This window comes from Sarcophilus harrisii, chromosome 5 (genome assembly GCF_902635505.1).
Source record: "Sarcophilus harrisii chromosome 5, mSarHar1.11, whole genome shotgun sequence".
In the NCBI taxonomy this organism is placed as follows: domain Eukaryota; kingdom Metazoa; phylum Chordata; class Mammalia; order Dasyuromorphia; family Dasyuridae; genus Sarcophilus; species Sarcophilus harrisii.
Window position 1 is genome coordinate 83,011,821 of NC_045430.1, and position 25,238 is coordinate 83,037,058.

The 25,238-nt window shown below is 48.8% G+C and overlaps 2 protein-coding genes and 1 pseudogene across 9 annotated transcripts; 2 read left to right on the top strand and 1 right to left on the bottom strand.

Annotated features, from left to right (window-relative positions):
* The first annotated feature begins 1,163 nt into the window (after positions 1-1,163).
* On the top strand, positions 1,164-16,090 carry DCTN2 (dynactin subunit 2). Of its 3 annotated transcripts, XM_031941093.1 has the most exons (16): positions 1,177-1,428; positions 3,574-3,642; positions 7,048-7,056; positions 9,700-9,705; positions 11,895-11,991; positions 12,269-12,330; positions 12,593-12,691; positions 12,843-13,003; positions 13,138-13,288; positions 13,620-13,685; positions 14,141-14,179; positions 14,342-14,419; positions 14,508-14,579; positions 14,873-14,975; positions 15,097-15,188; positions 15,642-16,090. In XM_031941093.1, the coding sequence occupies exons 1-16, from the start codon at positions 1,393-1,395 to the stop codon at positions 15,726-15,728; spliced, it is 1,227 nt and encodes a 408-aa protein (XP_031796953.1). In that variant the 5' UTR covers positions 1,177-1,392; the 3' UTR covers positions 15,729-16,090. The 3 variants fall into 3 exon arrangements, with proteins under 3 accessions (XP_031796954.1, XP_031796953.1, XP_031796955.1); XM_031941094.1 differs by lacking the exon at positions 7,048-7,056 and having other exon boundaries at positions 1,164-1,428; XM_031941095.1 differs by lacking the exons at positions 7,048-7,056; positions 9,700-9,705.
* On the bottom strand, positions 10,278-23,445 carry MBD6 (methyl-CpG binding domain protein 6). 6 transcript variants are annotated; one of them, XR_004229962.1, is made up of 15 exons: positions 23,191-23,445; positions 22,259-22,320; positions 21,919-22,055; positions 21,516-21,618; positions 21,223-21,385; positions 19,904-20,959; positions 19,047-19,696; positions 18,695-18,848; positions 18,350-18,519; positions 17,796-18,206; positions 17,651-17,703; positions 17,364-17,424; positions 17,069-17,236; positions 10,762-10,831; positions 10,278-10,621 (listed from the first exon to the last, which is right to left on the bottom strand). XR_004229962.1 is itself a non-coding variant. In XM_031941090.1 (13 exons), the coding sequence occupies exons 3-13, from the start codon at positions 22,029-22,031 to the stop codon at positions 17,162-17,164; spliced, it is 3,009 nt and encodes a 1,002-aa protein (XP_031796950.1). In that variant the 5' UTR covers positions 22,032-22,055; positions 22,259-22,320; positions 23,191-23,445; the 3' UTR covers positions 16,277-17,161. The 6 variants fall into 6 exon arrangements, 3 of the variants coding, with proteins under 3 accessions (XP_031796950.1, XP_031796951.1, XP_031796952.1); XR_004229964.1 differs by lacking the exons at positions 10,278-10,621; positions 10,762-10,831 and adding an exon at positions 16,277-16,494 and having other exon boundaries at positions 17,073-17,236; XR_004229963.1 differs by lacking the exons at positions 10,278-10,621; positions 10,762-10,831 and adding an exon at positions 16,277-16,494.
* Positions 23,348-24,772, top strand: LOC116419685 (annotated as a pseudogene).
* Positions 24,773-25,238: the final 466 nt, after the last annotated feature.

The following is a 25,238-nucleotide window of genomic DNA, read 5'->3' on the forward strand; positions in this document are numbered from 1 at the left end:
AATGTATCAGCGTCCCAGTTTTCCCACATCCCCTCCAACATTCCGCATTATCTTTCCCTGTCATTCTAGCCAATCTGACAGGTATGTAGTGATATCTCAGTGTTGTCTTAGTTTGCATTTCTCTGATTAATAATGACTTGGAGCATCTTTTTATATGGCTAGAAATAATTTCAATTTCTTCGTCTGAGAATTGTCTGTCATATCCTTTGATCATTTATCAATTGGAGAATGGCTTGATTCTTATACATTAGAGTCAATTCTCTATATGTTTTGGAAATGAGGCCTTTATCAGAACCTTTGACTGTAAAAAATGTTTTCCCAGTTTATTGTTTCCCTTCTGATCTTGTATACATTAGTTTTGTTTGTACAAAAACTTTTCAATTTGATATAATCAAAATTTTCTATTTTGTGATCAATAATGATCTCTAGTTCTTCTTTGGTCATAAATTCCTTTCTCTTCCACAAGTCTGAGAGATAAAGTTTCCTATGTTCCTCTAATTTATTAATAATTTCATTCTTTATGCCTAGGTCATGAACCCATTTTGACCTTATCTTGATGTACAGTGTTAAGTGTGGGTCAGTGCCTAGTTTCTGCCATACCAATTTCCAATTTTCCCAGCAATTTTTGTCAAAGTTTTTAAAGCATTTTTGAAGTGGTTTATTTCAAAGCACTTTGCAAAAGTATCTCATTTTATCTGCACAGCAACTCTGGGAGATAGGTGCTGTTATCATCCCAGCTTTACAGATGAGAAAACGAGGCAGAAAGAAGTTAAGTGACTTATCTAGGATCACACAGATAATAAGTGTCTCAAGCTATATTTAAACTCAGGTCTCTCCTGATTCCAGGTATAGCACTCTATTCACTTTTCTACTTAGTTATCTTGCCCTGGTGGGCAAGCGCTAAATAAATACCTCTTGATCTGCGCAGACACTGAAAAAAGGAGTCTGCTTTTTGGTTTAGATTCTCTGGACTAAATGATTTGCCTTCTAGCTTTACATCCATGATCCTGTTTCAATGTCTTCAAAGGAAGCTAGTCTCGATGAGCCCTCTAACTACACATCCCACAATCCTCGTCGGCACTCTTTCCCCATTACCTCATCTCTTTGCCTCGTTTTTGCTTGCTTCTGCCTCTCGGTTGGTGGCGGGGGAAGCGACTGAGAGCCCTCAGTTCTCGCGAGATCAGCTTCTGCCTCTCTCGGCCCAGCCTACTCCCGGCCGTTCTTTCGCGAGACTTCGTGCCCCTCAGCCGCCCCTGTCGCCGCATCTGACTAAACCCTGGACTGGGATCCCGACCGGCTTCTTCCGCGGGCAGAGCTTGAGCCTCGGCTCCGGCCCCGCCGAAGCCCCGGACCCCCCCCGCCCTGTCTTCCCTGCCCTTCTCTGCCACTGTCATGGCGGACCCCAAATACGCCGACCTTCCCGGCATTGTGAGTAGAGGGCCCGGACAGTCCCCGCCCCGCGGCCCGGCACGGTCCCTCCCCGGCCAAAAAGCTTGGGCCACGGCCGGGGACCCGCCCGTGGGCGCCGGCTCGAGCGCCCCGGCTCGCGCGCGGCCCCCGACAGACCCCAGCCGCCCGGCGGGCTGCCCCCGCCCTGCTCGGACCTTCCCCCGGCACCCCACCCCCACCCCGTCCCGGGGTGCGGCCGGCATAGAGCGCTGTAGGAGCCGGAGCCGAGTCCGAATCCTGCCCGGCTCCCTCACTCCCCATGCACCGCGGGCAAGTCCCTTACCCGGTTTGGGGCCGCCGGTCCTGTCTCGGTCAAATTAGGGGACTGCACTAGCTGCTTTCCCAAAGCTCCCCCCTGTGGCTTCCGTCTGTGCCTCAGTCCTCCCCCGAGGCCCACGGGTAGGCCGGCCGCCTCTCCGAAGCTTCTTCACGGCCTCCGCTTTTAAATCACTACTAGTTCTTAATCTCCGGTCCGTGAACTTTTCTTTCAGTATTTTGATAACTGACTTTCTGTATAATTGATTCCTTTGTAATCCTAGTATTTATTTTGTGCTTTTAAAAAACAGTAGATTCATAGGTTTCATCAGACTGTCAAAGTTGTTTGTTGTACAAGAAAGATTAAGAAACACCCGCCCCTTCTCCCCCCAGCTCCATATAAACCCATTCAAGGATTTTTTTCCCCCTTCCTCCTGTCAGATCTTTCCTCCAGGCTTCTGTCTCCCTGTCTCCGCCCATCCTCCTTGCATTGTAGCTCTCTACAGATTATTCTGACCACTTAGCTTCCTACCTGAGCTCCTTTCTACCTCTTTTTTTTTTCATTTAATAAGCATTTATTTTCTTCCCCTTTTCCCATTGGGAAAGGGGGGGGGGAGGATAAAATCCTTACCACAAAATATACATACTATTTCTTACAAGTATTTTTCTTTGAGGGGAGGTAGGGTGAGATTAGGAGAGCATGGAGGCAGAGAAAAGAGATGCTTGATATCTTTTAATTTTAATATCATAATGGTACAAAAAAACATGAAGTTAAACAAAAATCCCTACAGTGGCCTCCTCAAAAAGCAATATATTCCATTCTTCATCTGGAGTCCACCACCTCTCTTTGAGGACATGGATGGCATTGAATCTACCCCCTGGAATGCTGGCTGGTTGTTGTTGCATTGGTCAGTTTTTAAAATAGATTTGTCTTTACAATATTGTCATATAAATTGTTCGTATTTATTGTCATACAAGAAGCTCTCTGTGAGAACTTTCACCTTCCCTTTGTTTTCTTCTCTGTTGGTGTGCTCTTTCAGACTGCCAATAATTCTCTTATAGTGTAGTTTTCTTAGACTATACCTACACCCTAACATTTCATCCACCCTCAACTTATACCTTAGAAACTTGACCCCTTCTCACAATAAAACTTGGTCCCTTCACCTTCACTCCTATTAACCAAAAATGTTTCCTCTTCTCCTATCTTATCTTCCCACTCATTTCCATTGCATTCTACCTCTCTTAAACTATCCCTACCATTTCATATTTCCTCTTTATTATCAATACACTCCCCCCCAGCCTCCTGTACCTGATATTTCACCAAAATGAAACAAATATTGACTAAATAGCCTTTGACACTCCCATATTATGACCTGCTTACCCCTTGCTGCCTATTTCCACTTTTGCCAGGACTGACTAATGGTGGATATGAGGTTGGAGCAATGTTCATTCTTAGATTAGGTTTATAACTCTTTGTCTAAAACTCTAAAATCTGTGATCCCATATAAATACATTTGATGTACCCTGTAGTTGAGCTAATATCCCCATTGACACATAGTGAAAAGAAAGACTTGTCCTTGTCCATCTCATGCTGTCTTCCCATATTAGTCAAAAGTACAGTGCTTAACCCTCAGGTGAATACAGTCTCTTTGTCATAACTCACATTCAACTTCTACCATTTAGTTTCAGTTGCTTCAGCCACCAGCCTTGTGCAGGTTCCCTGGGCTAGGTGAAGGATGAGGGACAGGTGAGCAGGCAGGTGATATGGGAATCATCCTGTCTTCTCTATTAGCCATGATTAGTGGAATAGGGAAGGGAATTGGTTGATACTTTGTCATGAAGTAGGTTGGTCACTTCTTCTACCTGCAGGCCAGAAATGAGCCAGATGTTTATGAGACCAGCGACCTCCCAGAGGACGACCAAGCAGAATTTGATTCGGTAAGACCGTATGTTGCCCCACAAGTCCCTTGATGCTTAGCCTCTCTCATCCCCATTGCTAATAAGCCACAAGAAAAAGCTGGTGTTCCAGTGTATTTTGAGTTGTTGGTCATACAAAGCACTTAGACTTAACATTTAATTTGGAGCATGAAGGAGAAATACCAAAGACAGTTAATTCTGACCTACAAAACTCTGTTCTTGAGTTCAGCTGGTACAATCTGAGCGAAATAACTGAGGTTAGGAAAAACTCAGACTCCTGGGACCTGATTATTGTTTAAAAACAAACATGAAACCTGAGATGCTATAAACTTTCCAAGGTTGAGTCATGTTTTCTTCAGACAGTATTTCACTCAATATTCTCTTTCCTGGGAACTGGTGACTTACCTAGTGCAGAGCTTCATAGATTGAAGAAAGGGTTGTGGTTTTGGAGCTTTTTACAGAGATTGGGGAAAGGTCATGACAAAGAAAGATTACAGAGGAATTGATTCACTTAGCAAAGAAAAGGTGCTTTAAGAGAATTTTAAATGTAGGAAGATGTTCAGAGAAGAGAGATGGTATGGGGAAAACTGTGAGTGTAGTCCTCGGACAACAGAACATTTAGCACATCATGTATTCAGGTCTCCCTTATATAGAGAGCTTTGTGTAGTAGAAAAGAAGAAATACAGTCCTTTTCAAGGAACACAGCCTCAACCCCCAAGCTAATAGAATAAGATACACCCAAAGACTATATAAGACCTAACAAAGAAGTGCATATTAAAAGGTACAAACTAGGGTGAGAGTACCAAAAGCTGTCTGATTAGTTTATCTTGCCAGGGCAAGACAACCATCCATGACAAACAGTGATGCCCTGAGAGGCCTATGGCACAGCCAGCAGTGTCCTGGCCTCTTATGCAGCTTGTTCAAACTTTGAAGACAAGTAGAATTGACCCTTTTCTATCCCTGAAAAAGAAACAGCAGGTTATTTCCCTCCCTTTGATTTGGGGATAAAGAATATGCTTAATTGTATTATGTGTTTCTGGTATTCCCACTATGTCCTGGGCTAGGGTGAACAAAAGACAGTATGGCTTACCATCCTCAGGAGGCAGGCTTTATATATATATGTGTATGAATCTTTTGGCTGTATTTGGGAGTTTTCTGGTCAGTTGGGGGGTGCTGAATGCTGGCTGATAATGTGTGGCTTGGCATACTCACTTTTTCCGTGTTTGGCTCTCCCACATGGCAGTTGCCCTTGATTTGCAAACCTTATCTTCTACCCCACCCCACTTTCTGTGGTGTGTGTCTCTTGTGGCATCTCTCTCCCTAGTTGCTCGCATGTCATGTCCCAAAGCTGCAGTCATATGGAGTTGGATGTAGTGTGATGCAGTTGTCCAAAGAATAATGTGTGAGTGTGGCTGAAGCATCTTTTATTGCTTGTGAGCTATTCTTACCTGTCACTATAAAGGCTATTCTTAAAAGTCCTGTGGATTAGTCATCTCTCTCCTCTTTAAAGGTCATAAGTGGGAGGTGCCGAGCACATCACCATAATGCCACAATTCAGGAATTCTGCCAGTTTCAGCTTTGGCCTGTCTAGAATCTAGAAGAAATGTCAAGTTTTCATGGAGAGATACTGAATGGGACTCTACTGCTGACCAATCAATTCAAGGACAGAAATATATTTCAGAGGAACCCTACCAAGATGAAAAATAAATTGTGAATTTTTTTTATTGAAGTATTCCTAATATCCAAGAAAGGTTCTCCTTAAGAATCAGAGCCACTGAGCCGAGGGTAACATGCCTGGCTATGCTTCTGTAGCCAAGGAATAGGCTTAATAGGCTGATAAGTACCTGAGAGAGAAGAGCTAAAAAAGATGTCCATTCCTGGTCAGCTGTTTCTCTCCCATATAGAACATAAGCAGGTCTTTTCCAGACTCTAATAATCTCTCACAACAAATAAGAAAGATGAGTATAATACTTATTTCCCTGAATCCTTTGTTCAGTATCCATGAATAACAGGTCTAGGAAACTGGAGAAATGATGACATAAGTTTAGTTGCTTTCCCTCAACATTTCTTTTAGTGACTCTAGCACTGAAAGTAGAGAGATAAGTATGCCTTCAGCTGCTTTAGGAGTGGCCAAGGCTTTGGATGTTTCCTGCCATAAAGCTAATGCATCTGATTACAGCTTGTCCCTTTGGATCCTGGAGAGATGGTTTGAGAATGAAGCTGAGTAATGGCTTCACTTCTGTTTTTAATTCAGATTTAAATGTATAAAGAGACATATGTGAATTAAAATTTCAGCAATTTTAATTTCTTTGATATCTATTCTTCTCCCAATATCTCTCTCCTTAAAAGATATAGGGTGGGTAAAAAGCACACATCATCATTATTCAACCTTGAGTCTCTCACATAAATTCATACAAAGCCCCCATTCCACTTCCCTAAGTGATGGTATTCTCTAATTCCATCTCCAGACTTTTGATTAAAGGAACAATGAAGTAGCTTTAGCGCTAGTAACAATCAATATGGTAACATCTATTAGTTCTTCATTGTGAATGAAACTTTGTCTGGCCCAGTGATCTTAAATTAAGCCACAAATAGTGATGGTAACTTAAATAAATAAAATGTATCCAGAATTTTATAATCGCTACTTAATAGTATACTTGGAAATAAATGTTGCTATTCTCAGAAAGCTGTTAGGGGAAAGGTATAAGGTCCTAAAGGGAAAGGTCCTAAATTCCTCACAGTGCATTAAAGTAACTTCAGCAAGAAATGATATTTCAAAACAGGAATGAGTCCAGGGTGCTGGGCCAACTAAAGGGCCTTGCTGATCTAACCATATCACTCTTCTCATACTACAAGTTATCCTTCACTGCTCTCCAAACACAAGTTTGGTTTTCTCAGGCCAAGTTCCAAAATAATTGGGACATGTATATTTGTTTTTGGTAGGTAAAAGGTAAAAAAAAAAATTGAGGAAAGTTAATTCCTAAAGGTAAACTCTATTTTCTACACTTTACCTGTCAGTACTTGACTTCAGTCTATGAATTGGTCTATTCGTGGTTTTTGAATCTACTAAAGCAGGGAAGCAAGAGAAAATTAACATTCTTAACTAATAAGCACATGGGCCATATGTAAGTCCTCAGTGCCAGGTAATGGGAAATCCTATTGTCCCCTTGCAAATTCTTGAGAGGGCTGTGGCATAGCCAGTAGTTTCCTGGCCACTTAAAGAGCTTGTTCATACTCTGAGGAGGATGGGTAGGGTTGACTGTTCTCCATCCCTGAAAAAGAAACAGCAGATTGTTTTCCTCCCTTTGGTTTGGGGATAAATAGAATATGCTTAATTGTGTTTATTAACTGTTGATGCACATGAACTTATCTGAGTTTTTCCTAATGCTTTCCCCCTCCCTCCTCACCACCTTGCCTGGACACTAGTTTGCACAAGTAAGACCATTCAGTGCTTCTACTTTGCATGTTTCTTGTTTTCCATCTTGCATGCCAGTGCACTGCCCCTTGTCCTTTTGTTGTCACTAATCCTTAAACACCTGATTGGGTGATTTTGATGCCTGCCGGCCTCCTGTTTAAAGATGGTTAGTCAAGTTTTGGATATATAAGTCTAAATGGATTACTATTGCCATTTCTCTTTATAAGCATCTTAATTCAAACTATTAGATGGAGGATAGTACAAGGAGATAAAAAGATTATCAAGGCATTTAGGTACAAGGATTCCATTGACTTAAGGAGCAGAAAATGGGAAAATAACACACTTCCTTTTCCCAGCTGGTAAGAAAATCAGTAGATATAGAAGAATAGCTTTGAACTATGTTGGATCAAGGTCCTATCACTTTAGGCCAGTGCCTCTTTCTGCATCAAAGGAACATCTCTGGGAATAGCTACCAAGATTTTTAAGTTGTGTGTGATAGAGATCCATGGAAATTTTTATTTCCCACACTGGCTTTTTCTAATTGCCCAGCATATTACCTCTTCTGAATGGAGGAACAATTGGTATGTGTTTGGAATTGCAAATTAAATTTAATATCAACCTAAGCACTTAAATCTTGGTTTTTGGAGGATAAAGATGAGAGAGAATCATATGTATTCTAAAATCAAGTATAGTCTTTTTTATTATTTATAACACATCTTCATCTATTATAAATTCTAAAAATAGCTTCAACCTTGGTCCCTAGAGTTTGAAGAAAGAGTGATTTAGAATTAACTGTTTTATTGTACCCCTCCTTTAGAGTGAATTTTTCTTTGATTTTATAGGTAAACTCTAAGTTAAATTCTCCAGCAGTATCCTTCTAACCACCATGTTTGCCTAGCTATTTCTTTGGTATCATACCAAAATCAGAGCAAAGTGAGCTTTTGGCCTCCTCCTTTGATTCCTTACCTCATATTCACCACTACCAGCACCCCACTCCCAGGTCCCCCAGCATTTGTGTAATCATTTGACCAAATGCCCCTGGTGAGTTTAAAGATTAAATAGAGTGAGTGAGGAACAGAGGCATATGAAAAATGCTACATCAAATGTCCCAACTGGGACCCATGATTAGGACATCTGAGACTTTTCAGTCAGGATGATTGGTATTTTATGCCTTTTTGGTGATCGATACAACCCCAGGTAATGGGAATTATGTATAAGATTTCATTCTCTGACACATACTGGAGACATGATTTGAAAACTACATCACTTGGTTATTTCCATTGGAAAGTTTTGGGATTTTTTTTACCTCCTGCTGCTCATTCTTCATGGTTTAGATTTGAATTTGGGCAGCTACTCCCTGATGACTATTTACTTCTCTCCCTGAGCCAGCTTTATGTCACTGGGACAAGGATGAGAAGGGCATAGTCTCTGGGTTTGCATGTGAGCACCTATGCAAGCTTTCCATCAAGGCTTTACCATTGAACCCTTTCCTTGCTCAGAGAGCAAAATTGAAAATGGAGCTTTAGTTCATATTAAAGGAGGAACCTTACCTGGGCCAGAAACAGGCACTAGAGGAAGTGACTGTGGAATGAGAAATGCAATCAGGATACAGCTATGCCTGAACTACACGGAGGAGACTAAGATTCCAGATATCCATCCCTAATGTCTGCACCTTTGGAGCATCTTTAAGGGATTTTCCCCTCCTGGAGATAACTAATTCAGCATTTCCTGAGGGTAGGAACCATCTATGGTAGCCTAGGTTTATAGCAACTGTCTTTGTTTATTCTTCCTCTCCATCCGGAAATGTATAACAAGGGAATTTGGGAGCTGAATATTTAAGTTCTTTTGAACTTTGGTCTCCCCCTGCTAGTTCATCATAGTAAAATTAAGCTGGCTTATTCAAGGAACAAGGAAGTTATTTAGCAATAACCAAAATTAGGTGTTCCTAGGACTAGGGGAATGAGAAAAGGATTGGAGTTAGGGACCATTTTACCACCACTGCAACAGTAGCAGCAGCAAGAGAAAATAAGTGTTTGACAGTTCTTCCCACTTCCTTTGTCAGCAGCTGGCATTAGCTGTCCTGCCTAACCTGAACATTTGCTCCTCCCTTCCCTTATGCTGTCATCTTAAATGTCTTGTGCTCCCCAAGCCTCAGATACTAGGATAGTAAGAAAACTCATGCCAGGGGCTAACCACTCAACCAGAGGTCTTTGGAAGGGCAAAAGAATCTCCTTCACACCCTGCCATTCTTCTGGGCCATTATTTCCCATTTATAAAAGAAGAAGTCCTTTTTAGCTCTGAAATGCTTTGATTCCTCTTTTCCTTAACCCATGTCACTGGCTGATCATCTTAAACTACTGATGTTCTACTATTTTTTTAGTGATCACCCTTTTATCTAAACTCCTATATGGCCTTGCTACCTTAGGGGAGGGGAGGGTCTTCCTATTTCCCACTCTTTTTATGTGGGAATCTCATCCGTAATTAACTGTTACCAAGGTTTTGCTAAGCTTCCCTGGGGCCCTGTGGTACAGTATGTTTTAAGAGTATCATGTAGTGCATGTGACAATGTGCTAATAACAATTTTGTCTTTTTTTCCCCCCAACTTTCCCACTCCTTTTCCTCTTAACCTCTTTTGACTTTCTCACCTCTGGGGAAACCGCCAGGAGCTGGTAAGAAGCCTGACCTTTTGTCTGCTTTTTTAACGGGTGTGCTATGATGGGATGGGTGTTCTTGCGGCCCTTTTGTCTCTACGAACTTCTCATCCTTCCATTCCCTGCCCATATAGCTGACTTGACCTCAGTCCCATCATTCTACCATCATCATATATACCTCCTGGACCAATTTGGTCTTAAGGTAGACCCTAGAATGTAAGAGCATACTTACTCGTATATGAGGTAGGATCCCTCAACACTATTCTCCTGCGCCTTCTAGGGATAACACATACTTAAAAGAGGCTCCTGAAGCCAGTCATGTAATATTGGTGTTCTAGACTCATTGTCAGTGCTGCTAGGTGAGGGGCAGGGACCTACAGTTGAAGACTGCAGGTGAATTTTCTGTCTCATTCTGTCTCACATCCAAGTCCCAGGCTGTAATAAGTTGGTGCTGATCTCTGTTCATATGTCCTAAGATTGAAATTCTCTGAGATTAGCAAATTTTTTACAACCCCCTCCCCTGCCCAAGGAATTCTCTCTCCTTGAATTAAAAGACTGTTATTCTTAAAACTTAAAATTTTTAATAAGAGTTTTTAACTTCACTTTCCTTGCTAATCAGGGTCCTGTCTAGGGAAGAAAGGAGGGGATTCAAGGGAGGACTGAAGAGAATATAGTTACCTCCATGCTTAACTTTATCCTAGATGTTTCAAGGACTTTATTCCCTTAATTTGAGTTCTTTTCCAGTCACATGTTAGAGATCAGAGACCAAGATATTCATTGATTGGATACCAGGATGTGGTGGTGCTTTGGGCACAACACCCCAGAAAGGATTGGCAAAAGGATGCTTTTGATCTCAAAAGTGCCTTTGTTTTTCTTCTGGTCCTGGGCTCTTGACCCTATGTTCTCTGTTTATCACAACTGCCCATGGCTTCCCCTAGAGAAGAGGTAAAGACAAAAGATTAAGTGTTTCTTTCCCTTAATGTACTTCCCTCCTCCTTTTTTTTTTTCTTCCCATAAAGCTGCCACTAATATACTGGTTCCTTCTCTGACTAATCCCAAAGAATGGTAGGGTACCTGGTCAAGGATGGAGCTCTGAAGATCTGAGTTGCTTTCTCCCACCATTTCTCTGTGCTCCACACTCAGGCTGGAAGAGAAAGGAGAAAAAAATCTCTTTCTCCAAAATAAGATTAGTATTTTAACCTTGGCTGAAGTCTGCTATACTATAGGGATGGATGTCAGACCTCTCAAGTATTTGGGGAGGGAGCGCTATCCTATAAGACATTAGAATCAAGGGGTAGAGATGAAAAAGATACATGTTTGTATTAGTGGGTTAACTACTTTTTCCATCTTAGGACTTCCGAATTGAGTTTTTTTTACTCATTTCACATTCCATCCACAGCAACATCCCCTTTCCTGAAAAGTCTTTGTAGTGGGGTTATTCTAGAATCGGCTTCAATCCATGAAAAGCCAACTTCCACTGGCATAAATCATGGATTCTGTGTTTTATAGTTATAGCTATTTTCTGGATTGAACCTGACATCTTTTCTGCAGGCCAGGCATATAATGGGTTCTTGCTTCTGTGTTATCTTTCAGAAGACAATCCCATCTAAATTTCTCAATCTTAGCTTGACAGGTTAGCGAATGGTCATTGACACCTCCCCCCCACCCCCCCAATCCTAGAGAGCATTGCTCCAACTTTGGACAGTACCGGCAGTGTTCTAATGCCTGTTCCATCAGTTAGCACTGCCTGCTAGCTTGTTATCCTTTTCATCCCTTTGTGACAAGGAGGTTTGGAGTGAGACTAAGTTGTGTTACCAGATCTGGATTTGGGGGGGAGGGCAGTATTTAGAATACATGGAATGGCTTAAATAATACTGCAAGCTCCTGGAGTTTGTTGTTGAAAACACAGGAGATAATCTCTGTTATTCATTCCCAGCTGAAGCAAAGGATGGCTGTTGACAGAGAACTAAGGCTGTAGCTTTGGTACTAGATCCCTTGTTTCCGTAGAAATCTTGTTCAAACTGACAGGAAGGGAAAATTTATTTCCTCTCTTTGAACTGAGATAGAAGTATCAAAGTGTTGTTTTTTACTCTTTCCCCCAATGAAGTAAAACACAGAGGAGACATTCATTGATGGTTTGGGTGTGGGGAAGACTTTGGGTGAATGGCTTGGAAAGACTTCTTAGTCTAAAATACCTGTCTTTACAGGAGGAGCTGACAAGTACAAGTGTGGAACACATCATTGTCAACCCAAATGCCGCCTATGACAAATTCAAAGACAAAAGAGTGGGGACCAAGGGACTTGGTGAGGCCAGGCTTGGGTGTGGTATTAGGCAGGAGGATTGATAAGGGTAAAACTAAAAATGAGATGGGTATGTGGAGGGGGGGGCGGGAGGGGAGAGTGGGAGACAAGGCCCAGAAGCGGCCTCCTGCATTCTGGACTTTTAGTGGACGAGAAAGACTTTTTAAGGAACCTCTGGTGGAAATAATTCTCCAAATCCCCTCTCTTTCCTGAGACTTAGAAGCTGTAACAAATGGGACAACATTTCTATTCCTTTCTCCTCTCTTTTCTTCCCATGCAGACTTTTCAGATCGTATTGGGAAAACCAAAAGAACAGGATATGAATCTGGAGAGTTTGAAATGGTTCGTTATGAGGGGGGATTTTTCCTCTAGGGAGGCAATTAAAAGGGAAAATTTCAGATGTTACTCTGGTTGTTGAGGATGCTTATTAAAAGGGACATCCGTATAAGCTGGTGTTGCTCCTTACCATGCTGTTATTCTAAGTCATCAGTCTTGGGGATATTATGAACTAGTGATTGAGCATAATACTTTGTGATTGGATTCTGGGATTTGGCAGTTCCCTGCCGTGAAGGATGTAACACCTCCTTTTGTCCTTGATCTCCAGCTTGGAGAGGGACTAGGGCTGAAGGAGACACCTCAACAAAAGTACCAGCGACTGTTGCATGAGGTTCAAGAATTAATGACCGAGGTGGAAAAGATAAAGGTAACAAAGGACTGTGCTTTACTAGCCTCCATTTGTACCACCACCACCCCTAGGCCTTTGTCCCTTTGACCATGGGAGAAATGGGGAAGGTACCTGGAACCATATTCAAGACTAGAAATGACTGGCCAGTTTTTGCCTCTTCCCCTCTCAGGCAACAGTGAAAGAATCAGCTGCTGAGGAGAAGCTGACCCCTGTGGTGTTGGCCAAACAGCTGGCTGTTCTGAAGCAGCAGCTTGTTGCCTCCCACTTAGAAAAACTGCTGGGACCTGATGCTGCCATCAACCTCACTGACCCTGATGGAGCCCTGGCCAAGTGAGTACCCCGGGCTTGCTAGCCTCTGCAAGCCCAGGCTGCAGCTATGGTGGGGAACAGAGAATTAAAAGGAAGTCACACTTGTGCCCCTGCCCCCTATGTGATTTCTTGTTGATCTTTTCTCTTTGGCCTAGCCGTCTACTGGTGCAGTTGGAGGCAGCAAAGAGCAACAAAGGGGTTGGGGTAGGGGGCAAGGATGCTGCTGGGCCCCCCTCTGACAGCAGCCTGGTCACTTATGAGCTTCATTCTCGGCCTGAGCAAGACAAGTTCTCCCAGGCTGCCAAGGTGAGTGGCCAGAATAGTCACCCTGCTCCATGGCAGACAGAGCAGCTAAGTCTAGTTTGTCTATTTCTGTGTCAATGAATATGATAACTCTCAGTGTTTTGCACTTAGGACTGATAAGTTTGGCAGAATCTTGACTGGCCGGGAATGTAATAAACTATACTAGGTAGGGCAGCAATTTTCCATGTAGGTTCTATCTAAAATTACCTCAGGGTTGGATTGTAGATTCAATCAGTGGCCGGGAAACATGTCTCATTCTTCCAGTTTTACAGTAATAAGGGGGCCACCCCTTCCTCTAGTTTAGGGGAGTCTCTTACCCTTGCTTTCACTACAGGTTGCAGAGCTTGAAAAACGGCTGTCAGAGCTGGAGGCAACAGTGCGCTGTGACCAGGACCCTCAGGTCAGATACTCTCATGCCCTGCCAGAGCCTTTCCTTGTTTCCCACAACCAGTACAGGAAGGTCAGGAGTCTATATTCTTGGAACTAAGAAGGGAGGGGAGAAGGGGAGGGAATATAGTACCCTATTGTGCCAGGCATATGTTCTAAAGCACTTTTTACAAAAAAATCCTCCCAACAACCCTGGGAGGTAGGTGCTGCTATTAACCCCATTTCACAGACAGGGCAACAGGTTAAGTGACTTGTCCAGTCACACAGCTGATAAACACCTGAGGCTAAACTTGACATCAGCTCTTCCTAACCCTTGGCCCAGTATTCTACCTTCCTGTACCACCAGCTGCCTCTAAGGGTACAAGAAACCTGTTTTCAAAGTCCAGCAAAGGTGGGGATGCAAAAATTGAAGGTGGTAGTGATGGCAGAAATGGAGTTATCGCTCATTCTTCCCATCTCTCCTTCTAGAATCCCTTGTCTGCAGGTCTGCAGGGATCCTGCCTGATGGTAAGCAGGGAGGGAGCTATAAGCTGGAGGGAGCTATCAGGATTCTGGAGGAATTGGTTTTCTCAAGTATTAGCTAGTCAAATTTCTGGCTGCAAATTCATTTATCTTAGTAATGGCCAGAGTATATATTCATAATATCTGGCCCTCTCCTCACTTCCCCAGGAAACAGTGGAGCTATTGCAGGCAAAGGTGAGCACCCTGGACCTTGCTGCTTTGGATCAAGTAGAAGCAAGACTACAGGTACTCATCAGGAGAGCTGGCAGTGTTATAAGCATTGATGGTAAGAGTTCTTTATGTCTTAATTGCCTGTTATTATTTGTGCTTCCAGAGTGTCCTAGGGAAGGTGAATGAGATTGCTAAGCATAAAGCTGCTGTAGAGGATGCAGATACACAAAGCAAGGTCAGAGCCACTCCCCTGCCCCATCATTTCCCTACCGTGTCTCACTGGAGGCAGATGGGGTGCACACACCCAGCCCTTTTGCCCACTACCTTCGGTCTCAAGTGTCTTGTCGGCTGCTGCTGGGCTCAGCCCCATTTCCTCTCTGTCTCACTAGAAATATCACTTCCATCATGAGCTAAACCAGGCCTCACTGCATGGGAAACATCATTGCTTGCTTCTGATGAATAATTCCTAGCAGGCAGTGCAGTCACTGTCCACGCCCTCAGAATTCCTTCCGTTTCCCAATTTCCCAGGTACATCAGTTGTATGAGACAGTTCAGCGCTGGAGTCCCATTGCTGCTACACTTCCTGAGCTAGTACAGCGACTTGTTACTATAAAGCAGCTGCATGAGCAAGGTGGGGAGCCTGGACCAGGAGGGCACTTGGGAGGGATGTGGGAGGTGAGCAGTGGAACCTTTTGTTCCCTTCCCGAGGCGTGCTACCAAATCCTAATACCGGTCTTTGCTTCTAATTGTAGCTATGCAGTTTGGTCAGCTCCTGACACATCTGGATACCACCCAACAGATGATCGCTGGTTCTCTCAAGGACAATGCTGCCCTACTGGCTCAGGTTTGCATCTTCTAACAAAGCATGGTCCTGTACTCTCCCTATCTTAATGTATATAGATGAGACTCTTAGTCCATCGTTTCAAGCCCAAGGCTGAAAGTCCCTTTGCATCTCTCTCCCTCTAGTCTTCACACCATAACTTTGTTCGATGGGTTTAGACAAGTTGTAGCCAATTCCATTTCCCATAGCATTGGTGGGGAATGAGGAGACCGTGGTATTAGTTCTGTGTCTGCCATTAGTGCCATGATTTTTTGAACAAGTCTCTTCATTTCTTTGGGTTTGTTTCTTCACCTGTAAAGTGAGGTTAGACCAGATGAGGTCTCTTCCAATTCCAGAATTGTATGATGGGTTTACATTCCATTTCTTGGCCTTCTCCAGTCAGACGTTTCCACCATCTTAAAAGTATTCCTTTGCAGGTTATGACAAGAAGTTACTGAGCTCATCATTCATTTCTAGGTGCAGGCCACTATGCGTGAGAATCTGGTCACAGTGGAGGGAAACTTTGCCAGCATCAACACACGAATGAAGAAACTAGGGAAGTGAACAGAAGTGGGGGGGGGGAGGGGAAGGGGGGGCAGTCTCTGTTGTGTATCCTGTACTTATCAGCTTGAGTATGGCTGTTCTCCCTCCTTCCTCAATTATAAAAATCCCAGGTCCCCCTCTCCTTGCAAAGGAGAGGACCTCCTGCATGTGGAGTGTATAGCCCGTTGATAACATTAAACAGTGGTGGTCAAAGGGAAGCATCTCCTCTTAGCTCCTGGAGATGGGGGGAGGGGCATAGAAATAGCCATCTTCCTAACCCATGTATAACACTGCTTTACCGGGATGTGGTGGGAGTAGGGGTACACAGCTGCTCTGTGACTAACTGTACATCTTTCTGATCATTAAATGCTGTTGTGCCGTAAGTAGCCTGTGCTGTTTTCTAGCAAGGTAACTTCACCGAGGATTAGTCATATCTACCCCCTTGTCCAGGAAAACCAATCTGGATGGCAAGAATTCTGGATAGCTTTCCCAGAACAAAGGAAGAGAAGGAGGAAGGATTTTTTAAATATAAGCTGTTCCCAACAAAGAAATGAGCATGGACCCAGAGCCAGAGTTTCAAAATATTCTTATCTGTTAAATTAAGAGTGTCTCCCATAGAAAAGCGGTGGAGGCCCCACAGGGCGAGTACAAAACAGAATTAAAACTCCCGAAGGGTCTTGTCTTTACAAAAGAAAAGGCATGAGGCAGCCCCTGGACGGCTGGGCATGCTGGCCACTCCGGTTGGACTGCGTTGCATAATCCTTGCGTCAGCGTCATGACAACGTCTCTGAGCATTTTTGATGGGGGAAAGGGGGCACTGTAGTGTGTGTGGGAAGGGAGGCCGCTTTCCCCCCTTACCCCAGAGGAAAAGGGGAAGGAACCTGGCTTACACCCTGAAATGAGGCTTCCGTGTGTTTCAAACCGTGGGGGTGGGAGTGGGGATGGGGTAGGATCTGTGCTTTGAGGCACCTGAGCCAGAGGGAAGGGGGCTAGGGGTGGAAGGGAGTGATGCTTATTGCTTTGTGCCTTTCGCTGGGAAGGAGGGCAGCAGCCAACAGTGGCTCACAGGTTTGTAAACTGAGCCTGCTGGCTTGGGGAAGAGGGACAATGAAGTCGAATTAAATATAAAGAGTCATTTGTGCAAAAATAACTTAAGCAAATAAGACCTGGAGAAGGGTATGCTCCCCTTAGTACCTGGGGGGGGAGGTGCCAAATACCCCCCCAGACCTTATCAGTGACATGGCTTTGGGGTGAGGTGAGCTTCTCTATCCCCTGGAATGGCTCAGGACAAGATTATGGGGGGAGGGAAATGCATTTGTGCTTGGGGGCTGGAGGGGGGGTGGAGATATACAGCCCCCTACCCACTTCTGTCCACAGGTACAGATGATTGGCAGGGACTCCCAAGGCTCAACTCCCCCCAGAGTGGGGATCAGGTCCAGCTCCAGGTATGGCTGCTACGGGGCCAATTTCCTCCTCTTGTTCTTGGCAGGACGACCAGGACGGGGCCGGGGGGGCAAGGGAACAGCCACCTGGACGAATAGAGAAAGGTCACTAGCAGCTGCTAACAAGGCCATCTTTCTTCCTCCATCAAGCCCCTCAGCCGACGCTTATCTTCTTCCCCCCCCCCCTCCACCATTTCCTCATTCTCCTACTTACCCCAGCCATGTGGCTAGACTCCAGGGTAATCTGTCGGGAGCTGCTGCTGGTTCGGGAGGGGCTGCAACAAGGAGAATGAGGAGATAAAGTCAATCTCCCAGCAAAAGAGGTGAGACTGGTGAACTGTGACCATGGCAAAGCAGGGGGATCTGTCTGTACTGAGGCATCCCGAGTTATTCAAGTGAACATCCATTCATTTTGGAGACCACAGCTATGAAACTCAAAACACAAATGCAACTGGGTAAAGGCTTGGAAACAAAAGTCACTGTTGGAGATTAAGCACTTACTTGCTCTTCCTCCTCCTGCCCCTGCGAGACTTTCTAACTCCCCCAGGGGGCACCTGAAAAATTGTGAGATGGGATTAGGAAAAGGAGTACTTCCATGATCCTTTTTGGAAATTTCCTGAAATTAGGCCCCTTCTTCTCTACTCACCTTGAGCTCATCTGGCTGGGGCATGGGAGTGGGTAGGTCTTTGGGCTCAGTCCCCCCTTCAGCCAATTCCCCATTATGCTGCCAGTGGGGACCTCGGGGGGACCGTTCCATCTGTCCATTGAAACCACCTCGTCCTCCCCACCTAAGGGCCAGTCGACTAGGCTCTCTCCGGCTACCAGGCTTTCGGCCCCGGCCTGGTCTAGTCTCCCCATTAATGCCCCTTGATCCCCCACCTCCCCGCCGTCCCCGCTTTCCTGACCCCCTCCCAGTCAACAACTCAGGAGCTGGAGGGTCAGGGAAACCCTGGGGTGGGGCTAAGGCACTGAGGGGGGGCCGGGCAGGCTCCGGTTCAACAGTTGGGCTGGGACTCTCAGGGGGCAGGCAGGGAGCTTCTGGTTGCTCAGTGGGGAGCTGCAGAGCAAAAGAGAAAGCCCAATCAATCAGTCCAAATCACAGCACTGACATTCCTGATACAACCCACAATAACCCAGGAAGCCAAGTTCTTTGCCTCCTTCCTCCAGAGAAGAAAACAGCAGCAAATATCCAGAACTCACCTGGAGACTCTGCAACAAGCAGGTCAAGGGGCTGGAAGCCCCAGAGAGAGGTGGGGGGGCACCTCCCCCAGGGAGGAGCTGGAGCCCAAGCTGGCCAGGGAAAAGAGGGCCTGGAGGGGTCAGCAGGCTGGGAAGGGTCCCAGGGCTGCTAGTCATCGAAGACAAGTCACCTGAGAATGAGCAAAGCAAGTCAGCTTTGCTCTGCAAATGATGCAAACTCAGACCATCCCATGAAGTATTCAGGGGGGGCTGAGGCATTTATTCTAACCTTTAGAAGGCAGTCTCCCCAATGATCACTCTACAAAAGCGGGCACCACTTTTGAAATCTCTACTCCTTGGACTTACCCAGCAGGCTGGCGCTCAGCAGAGGGCTGAGGAGTGGGGGGGTTCTCCCTGAGGTGGAAGGGGCCTTGCCCAGAGAGGAGGCCCCGGGGTCAGTAGTTGCCGTGGTGACGCTGGAGGTAGGTGGTCCAGGTTGAGGGGTGCTCAGAACACAGGGCTGAGACAAAAGAAACATGGGTCACAACAGCCAAGATTCATGGATTCTAGGAGCAGCAGCAGTAACAGCACTGTTCCCACTTCCACTCAAACTCCTACCATCCTCTGGGGAATTATTTATCTAGGAAAATGAACACCTCCCTCTCCCCTGTATTCCTTCTCCTAATAGCACCTACTGCTTTTCTTTCCTCATCCTTACCTGGGAGGGGTTCCCTGCAGGGGAGTCCAGGCTGGCAGCCAGCAGCGCAGAATTTAAAGCTATGAGGGCAGGTGGGGCTGAGAGGGGGGGAAACAGCAGGGGGGGCAGGTCTCCCAAACCTGGAAATGACTCCCCACTTGGACCCCCAGCCACCTCCCCAGGTCCTTCCCCATCCCCTGATGGAGGACCCAAAGCCAGTAGGGGTAGAAGTGAGGCAAGGAGGTTGCTGGGAGGGGCTGGAGCAGGGGGAAGTAGGTCCGAGGAGGGTGGTGGGAGCAAGGAAGCCACCAAAAGTGATGGTCCCTCAGGGTCGCCAGGGGCCAGAGGAGGGCCTGGACCCCCAGGAGGAGGCAGGAAGGGCTCAGGGGGAGGCTGCCCCCCACCCCCAGCCAACACACCCAACAAACTGTGGCTAAGCAATGGAGGGGGAGGAGGCTGCCCCAAACTCAAGGGAAGAGGCAGGGCCCCAAGCAGTCCTGGAAAGCCTGCTCCACCCAATGCCAAGCCCTGCTCTGGGCTGGGAAAGGGGAAGGCCTCCCCTCCACCAAGGGAAGGAAGAGGGCAGCTTGGACCCATCCCTTCAGGGGTGCTTCGAAGGACAGGGCTGGGAACCGGGGGGGCTTTGGTGGCGGCTGGAGGGGCAGGGGCACCTGAGAGGAAAAAAAAGCAAAGAGTCAGAAAAGAGAAAGGAAAACCCCACCCTATTACCCAGGGAAAACAGCTTCTCTGTCCAATTTCAACCCAAACAACATGGAAGGAGTTCCCCTCTAAGCTTCAACCCAAACACCTGGGGTGGCTGATCTGCCCCAACCCAGTCACTCATGGGGAGAGAAAGCTGCTTCATAACATCCATGTACCTGGCATGCTGCTGAGGCTGCCACTGCTAGTCCCAGGTAAGGAGGGCTGGATGGGGTGCATGGGTTGGGGGGGGCTCCCTGAGGAGAGGGGAAGGGTTGGGGGAAGGGGCACATCAGACCCCGAAAGGTTAAAGCTTCCATCGGAATGGGGAGGGGTGGAGAGTCCCAGCAGGGATAGCACAGAGGGAAGGATTGGGTTAGATGGTTCAGAGTGAGGGAAAGATGGTGGGGCAGGGGCACGAGGGCGGGTCCTCCGGGGTATCAAAGGCCCTCCCCCTTCTAGCAATCGAAGAACTGTTGGAGGCCTGCGGGGGCGGCGTTGGGAACGGGGTGAGGGCTGATGGGGAGGAGGAGGCGCCTGGGCTCGAAGCCTTCGGCCCTGTAAAGTGCTGGGGGGAGGCAGTGAGGGGCGCTGTGCCTTGGCTGCTGCAGAGAGTAGGCTGCTGGCGAGGAATGGGGGTGCCCCAGTCCCCTCTACCATGGGACCCCCTCCCAGAGGCCCCAGGACCAAGGGCAAGGGCAGGTGCATAGAGGCTGAAGACACTGGTGGCTGAGTGGGGGGTCCACAAGAGCCAGGGAGATTATTGCTTGGAGGCAGGGGAGAGGGCGTTAAGGCATCACTGCAGTGGAAAGGGGGATCCAGAGGGTGCTCGCCACTCCCCGTGGGTGGTGAAGAGGAAATGAGAGGTGCAGGAGGAGAACCCAGATCCGGAGGGACCAGGCTGGGTCTGAGGGCAGTCCCCCAGATGTATGGGGAGGCATTGAGACTGACAGCAGGGGGTGGGGGTGGGGCTGGGGAGGGGGCATTGCCCCTCGGGAGGAAGCAGGGGCTGTTGCTGCCCCCTGGGGTACCTGGGTCAGGAGGCCTTGGGGGTGGAAAGACACCCCCAGGGCCTGGTAAGGGGGGAAAGGGCTGAGGAGATGCAGAGAGTGGCTCTGGGGGTAGAGTACAGGGTCCCCCATTAAGTGGGGCTATGGGAGGGGCTCGGCAAGGGGGATGGGCAGTCGGGGGACCTGGGGACACAGTGTGGAACAGTTGGGGGCTTGCTCCCCCTCCTGCAACAGATCAGAAATAAGAGGGTCAAAGCCAGGAACCTCTTCGTTGGAGAACTTCTCATTCCTCAGTTCCACCTCTATCAGGTCTCCCCGTGCCTGACCCCTACTCTCATTCCAGCCCCCCCCATCCGTAGCAGCCCCACTCCATTCATGCCTATCTTCCCCATATCCTCTCTGCTCAGCCCTCCCAGCCTTGGAAGCACCCTCCCCTGGCTCCTTCACCCAGGTTCCAAGGCTCCCTCTAATCCCCCCTTTTCTCTCACCAGGGGAGGGGTGTGAACAGGTGGTCTCCATGCTTCTGTATAGCGTTGCCATGGCGACAGCTTTCCGCCTGTGGTTGCACAGCTTGGTCATGTCCTCCTCAGCTGCCGGCCCCACCCCTGCCCCGCCCGGGGTCACCAGGGCCAAGGGGTCAAAGTTGAAAACCTATAGGGCAGAGGGTATGGACAGGCTGAGGAAGCAGAGCTGGTGGGACGGTTGCCAGACTTGTGACTCTTGGGAAAGGTTCTGGGCTTGCTCCTCACTCCCCCCCTTGGCTAACCCTCGTGGCGCTGACCTTTGGGACATTGAGTGGACACTCCAGGCCGCACTTGCAGGTCCCATCACTGAGGAGGTAGCTCCGAGTTTGCTCCAGGGAAGACAGCTCTGTGCCACTTGGACTGGGGAGGAACAGGGTCAGGAAGGATGGGATTAGGGGGCAAGGTCAGCAAGTGCTCCCAAGGGGCAGAGCTACTTAAGCCAATTCCAAGATCCTCCTGGGTGGGGCAGCATAATCTAAGAGGAGGGCGGAGTGGGGGAGGGGGTGGGGGTGGGGGGTGGGAAACTTCGAAGGATGCAGGAGCGGGGCACAGAGGGGTGGCTGGGCTGCTCGGGCTCCGAGCTGTGAGTGAACGGGCTGGAGAAAAATACCAGAGGGGAAAGGCAGGGAGGAAGGCACCGGGTCGTGGGAAGGTCCATACCTGACATAGAGCACGGCACCCTCCCGCACACAGCGCTGCCAGCCAATAGGGACAGGGGAGGCCCCAGGGCCCCCAGCTCTGTCTGCTTCGCTGCTCTCATTGCCCCCATTCATTGTGTGCGCTCAGCTCCCATTCGCCTGACAACACAGACACTCTGGTGGGCACTGGCAGAAGGGCAGGGAGGGACACAGGACAGGGCATGAGGGAAGACTTGGCCAGAAAAGGGAGAAACCAGGGCGAGTCGCATGCCTACATGGGCCTAGGCAACCCCGAGGAAGAGCCCGGGGGCAGTCAGAGCACGGGGAAGGAGAGCAGGGGGATGCCCGCGGCGCTCGGCTACCTGAACATCTCTGCAAACATGGTGGTGTCCAGTCCAAGCCGGGCCTCCGGCTTAGCCCACACCTGCAACACAGGGCATGGGGGCCTGTCAGCCGATGACAGCTCCCGACGCTCCTCCCGGAGGTTCGGGAGGCCTCCGGCGGGGCCCCGGAGAGCTTGCCCAGGGCCCGACCTGGGGGGCTTCGGAGCTTGGCCCTCAGCCCCAGAGGGCGGCAAGACCACCACACCGCGGCGTGCCAGCACCCCCCACGACCTCCCCTTCCGAGAGGACCGCCGTTCCCCCCGCAGATCGCCAGGATTGAAGCGCCCCCAAGCCCTCTGGGGGGAGCTCCCCGCGTGTCCCCGAGGCCACCCGACGTTTCCCCCAACACACTCCGGAGGAGAGGCGCCTCCATCCCCCTCCCCTTCCGTGGCGCCTTCAGGGTTCCTGCATTTTCCCCACCCTGAGTTTCGATGGAGGGCACAGCAGGCGAGGAGGGCCCCGGGGCTCCGCCGGCCTTTCCCGAAGCCCCCCGGCGCCCCTGTCACCCCGCGCCGCCGGCCCGCCTCGGCCCGGGGACGCGAGGTTGGCGAGTAGGAAGGAACTTGGGGGGAGGGTGGAGGGGTGAGCGCCGTGTCGGGAGGAGGAGGAAGGAGGCGGCGCAGGAGGCAGGAGACAGACCCAGAGGTAGGTGGCGGGGGAGGGGGAGGGGAGGGCGAAGGAGGAGGAGGGGAGGAGGAAGGGAAGAGGAGGGAGGGAGCAGGTGAGAGGAAGCGGCGCGGGGATGGGGACCGAGGGGAGGCGAAAGGGAGAAAAGGGGAGTAGGGAGGAAGCAGGGACGGAGAGAGGGAGGGAGGGAGGGCAGAGCGGGGGGAGGGGGGGAAGGAAGAAGCCGAGGAGGGAGGGGGCAGAAGGGGAGGGGGAGGGGCGGGGGGCCGGGCCCCCGCACTCACCGCGGCCCATAGTGCCGGCCGGCCCCGCCCTGCGCAGTCGCGGCCCGGTGGGTGAGTGTGAGGGGGTGGGGGTAGGGGGTCGGTGTAGCCCGAGCCTCCGGCCAGTCCTAGCAGGAAGCACCGCCGCTGCCGCGGATCACCGAGCGGCCTCCCGCGCATGCGCCATAGGGGCCAGGGGCAGCCCTGGGGATTCCGTTCCCAGAAGGCCCCGCGCGGGTCGCCGCTCCGCCGCCGTCGCCGCCGCCGCCGCCGCCGCCGCCGCCGCCGCCGCCGCCCGGACGGGAGAGGGGCGGGGTCAGGCCCCCCACCCCGCGGTCCGCGACGAACCAACGGGAGGGGCCGCAGTGCGCATGCGGACACGCGGCTGCACCGCCCTCCCCCCCATCAATCCCCCGGGGAACAAACCCGTCCCTCCTCCCCGCGGGGATCTGAGCTAATTCCCGGTCCACCAATGACCTCTCCGGATCCCCCTTCCCTTCTCCCCCGCCCCGACCCCGGCCGGCCGAGGAGAGCGAAAGTGCCGGAACCCCGAGCGCCTCTCTGAAGAGGTACAGGATTGACCAGGAGTCCGAGGACCTGAGTGCGAATCTCAACTTAGCTACTGTCTCCACCGAGGTGACCTAGGGTCTGTCAGGCTACTTCTCTGATCCTCCCCTAAAAAGGAGAGGGATGGGCGGCTCTTAATCCCCATGTCTCCCAGGACCTCCCTCCGCCTGTCACCGACCCAGGGCTCAAGGCCTCTTCGGGGATGACAGCTCAGCTTGTCATCTAAGGCAAAATCCTCGGCCGGCCATGAGATACAGGTCCCCAAGCTTATCCCAGCACACCTGTTCCTCGCTCAGATGACAGCTTGGGCTGCGTCATCTCAGGAACACAGGACCCGCGCTTTACAATGATGGCACGAGTCAATTCTTCCCTCTCTATCTAGTGCTCCAGCAATGCCTTTGGATCGGCCCCATTTTCATTTTCCTCATTTTACAGATGGGAAAACTGAGGCACCCAGACCTTAAGTAATGTGGGCGGTGCCTGGCGCTGCTCACACCCAGGCCATCCTTCAACTAGACCCTGGCCAAACTAATCTCCTTTATCTGGACGCATCACTTTTTTTTTTTTTTAAATATCCTCCTTCATGAAAAGAAATTAGCATCCATAAAGGTACTTACTCCCTCGTCTGACCTTACTACTTAGCCCTTCAAAAGTCATTAATCAGGATAGTGAAGCTCCTCTCTACATACTCCGGACCAGAGAGCTTCTAATGTTCTGAAACATTTCTTCCTTCCCCTCTTCACTTGCTTCCCAGGCCATCTTTTACAGTCCTAACTGCAGGAAGGATTCTCACATCAGAACCTCAGCGGAAGAATAAACTTCATGCATTTGTCACTTTAAAAAAAAAAGATTCATATACAATATCGTATATCATTTTTGTATCTATGTTTATAGCTTATCCTCTTTCTAGAATGTAAGATCCATGAGCAAAAGGACCGTGTCTTTTCTCCCCAGGAACTTGGCAGTTCATCGAACCCAAAAGGCATTTAATGTTAAAGCACATTAAAAATTCCTTTCAATAAACATGTATTACAGTGTTCAACTTCTTGGTGTGCAAAAATCACTGTGTCCTACAACTTCTCGAAGTCGTTACTGATTATTGGATTATAAACAATTTATCTTTCCTCCATAAGTATGGTTAATAGCCAATCTGCTGAAGGAGCATCCCACGCTGCCTCGAGTCCCCGTGGTCCAAGGGGAGGGAAGTCCAAACGGATAAGGACGATCCGAGCTAGGGGCAGAAATCTTGAGGTACTGCACTAACGGTAGGGTCTTCTTAAAAGAGGAAGCTTGCAAGACCCCCAAAGCGAAAGTTAAATACTTTTGCTTTTGTTAGGGATCGGGGAGGGTGTGTGTGTAATTGTGGGAATAGATCACACTCAGTAGTGAGGTAGAAAACCGTGACAGCCCTGGGGATAGGAGCTGGGATTTTTGACATCCTAGTCCGCTCCCTTCCTGCTCTCACGCAACCCATTTTACAGGTGAGCAAAAGGAGGCCTAGA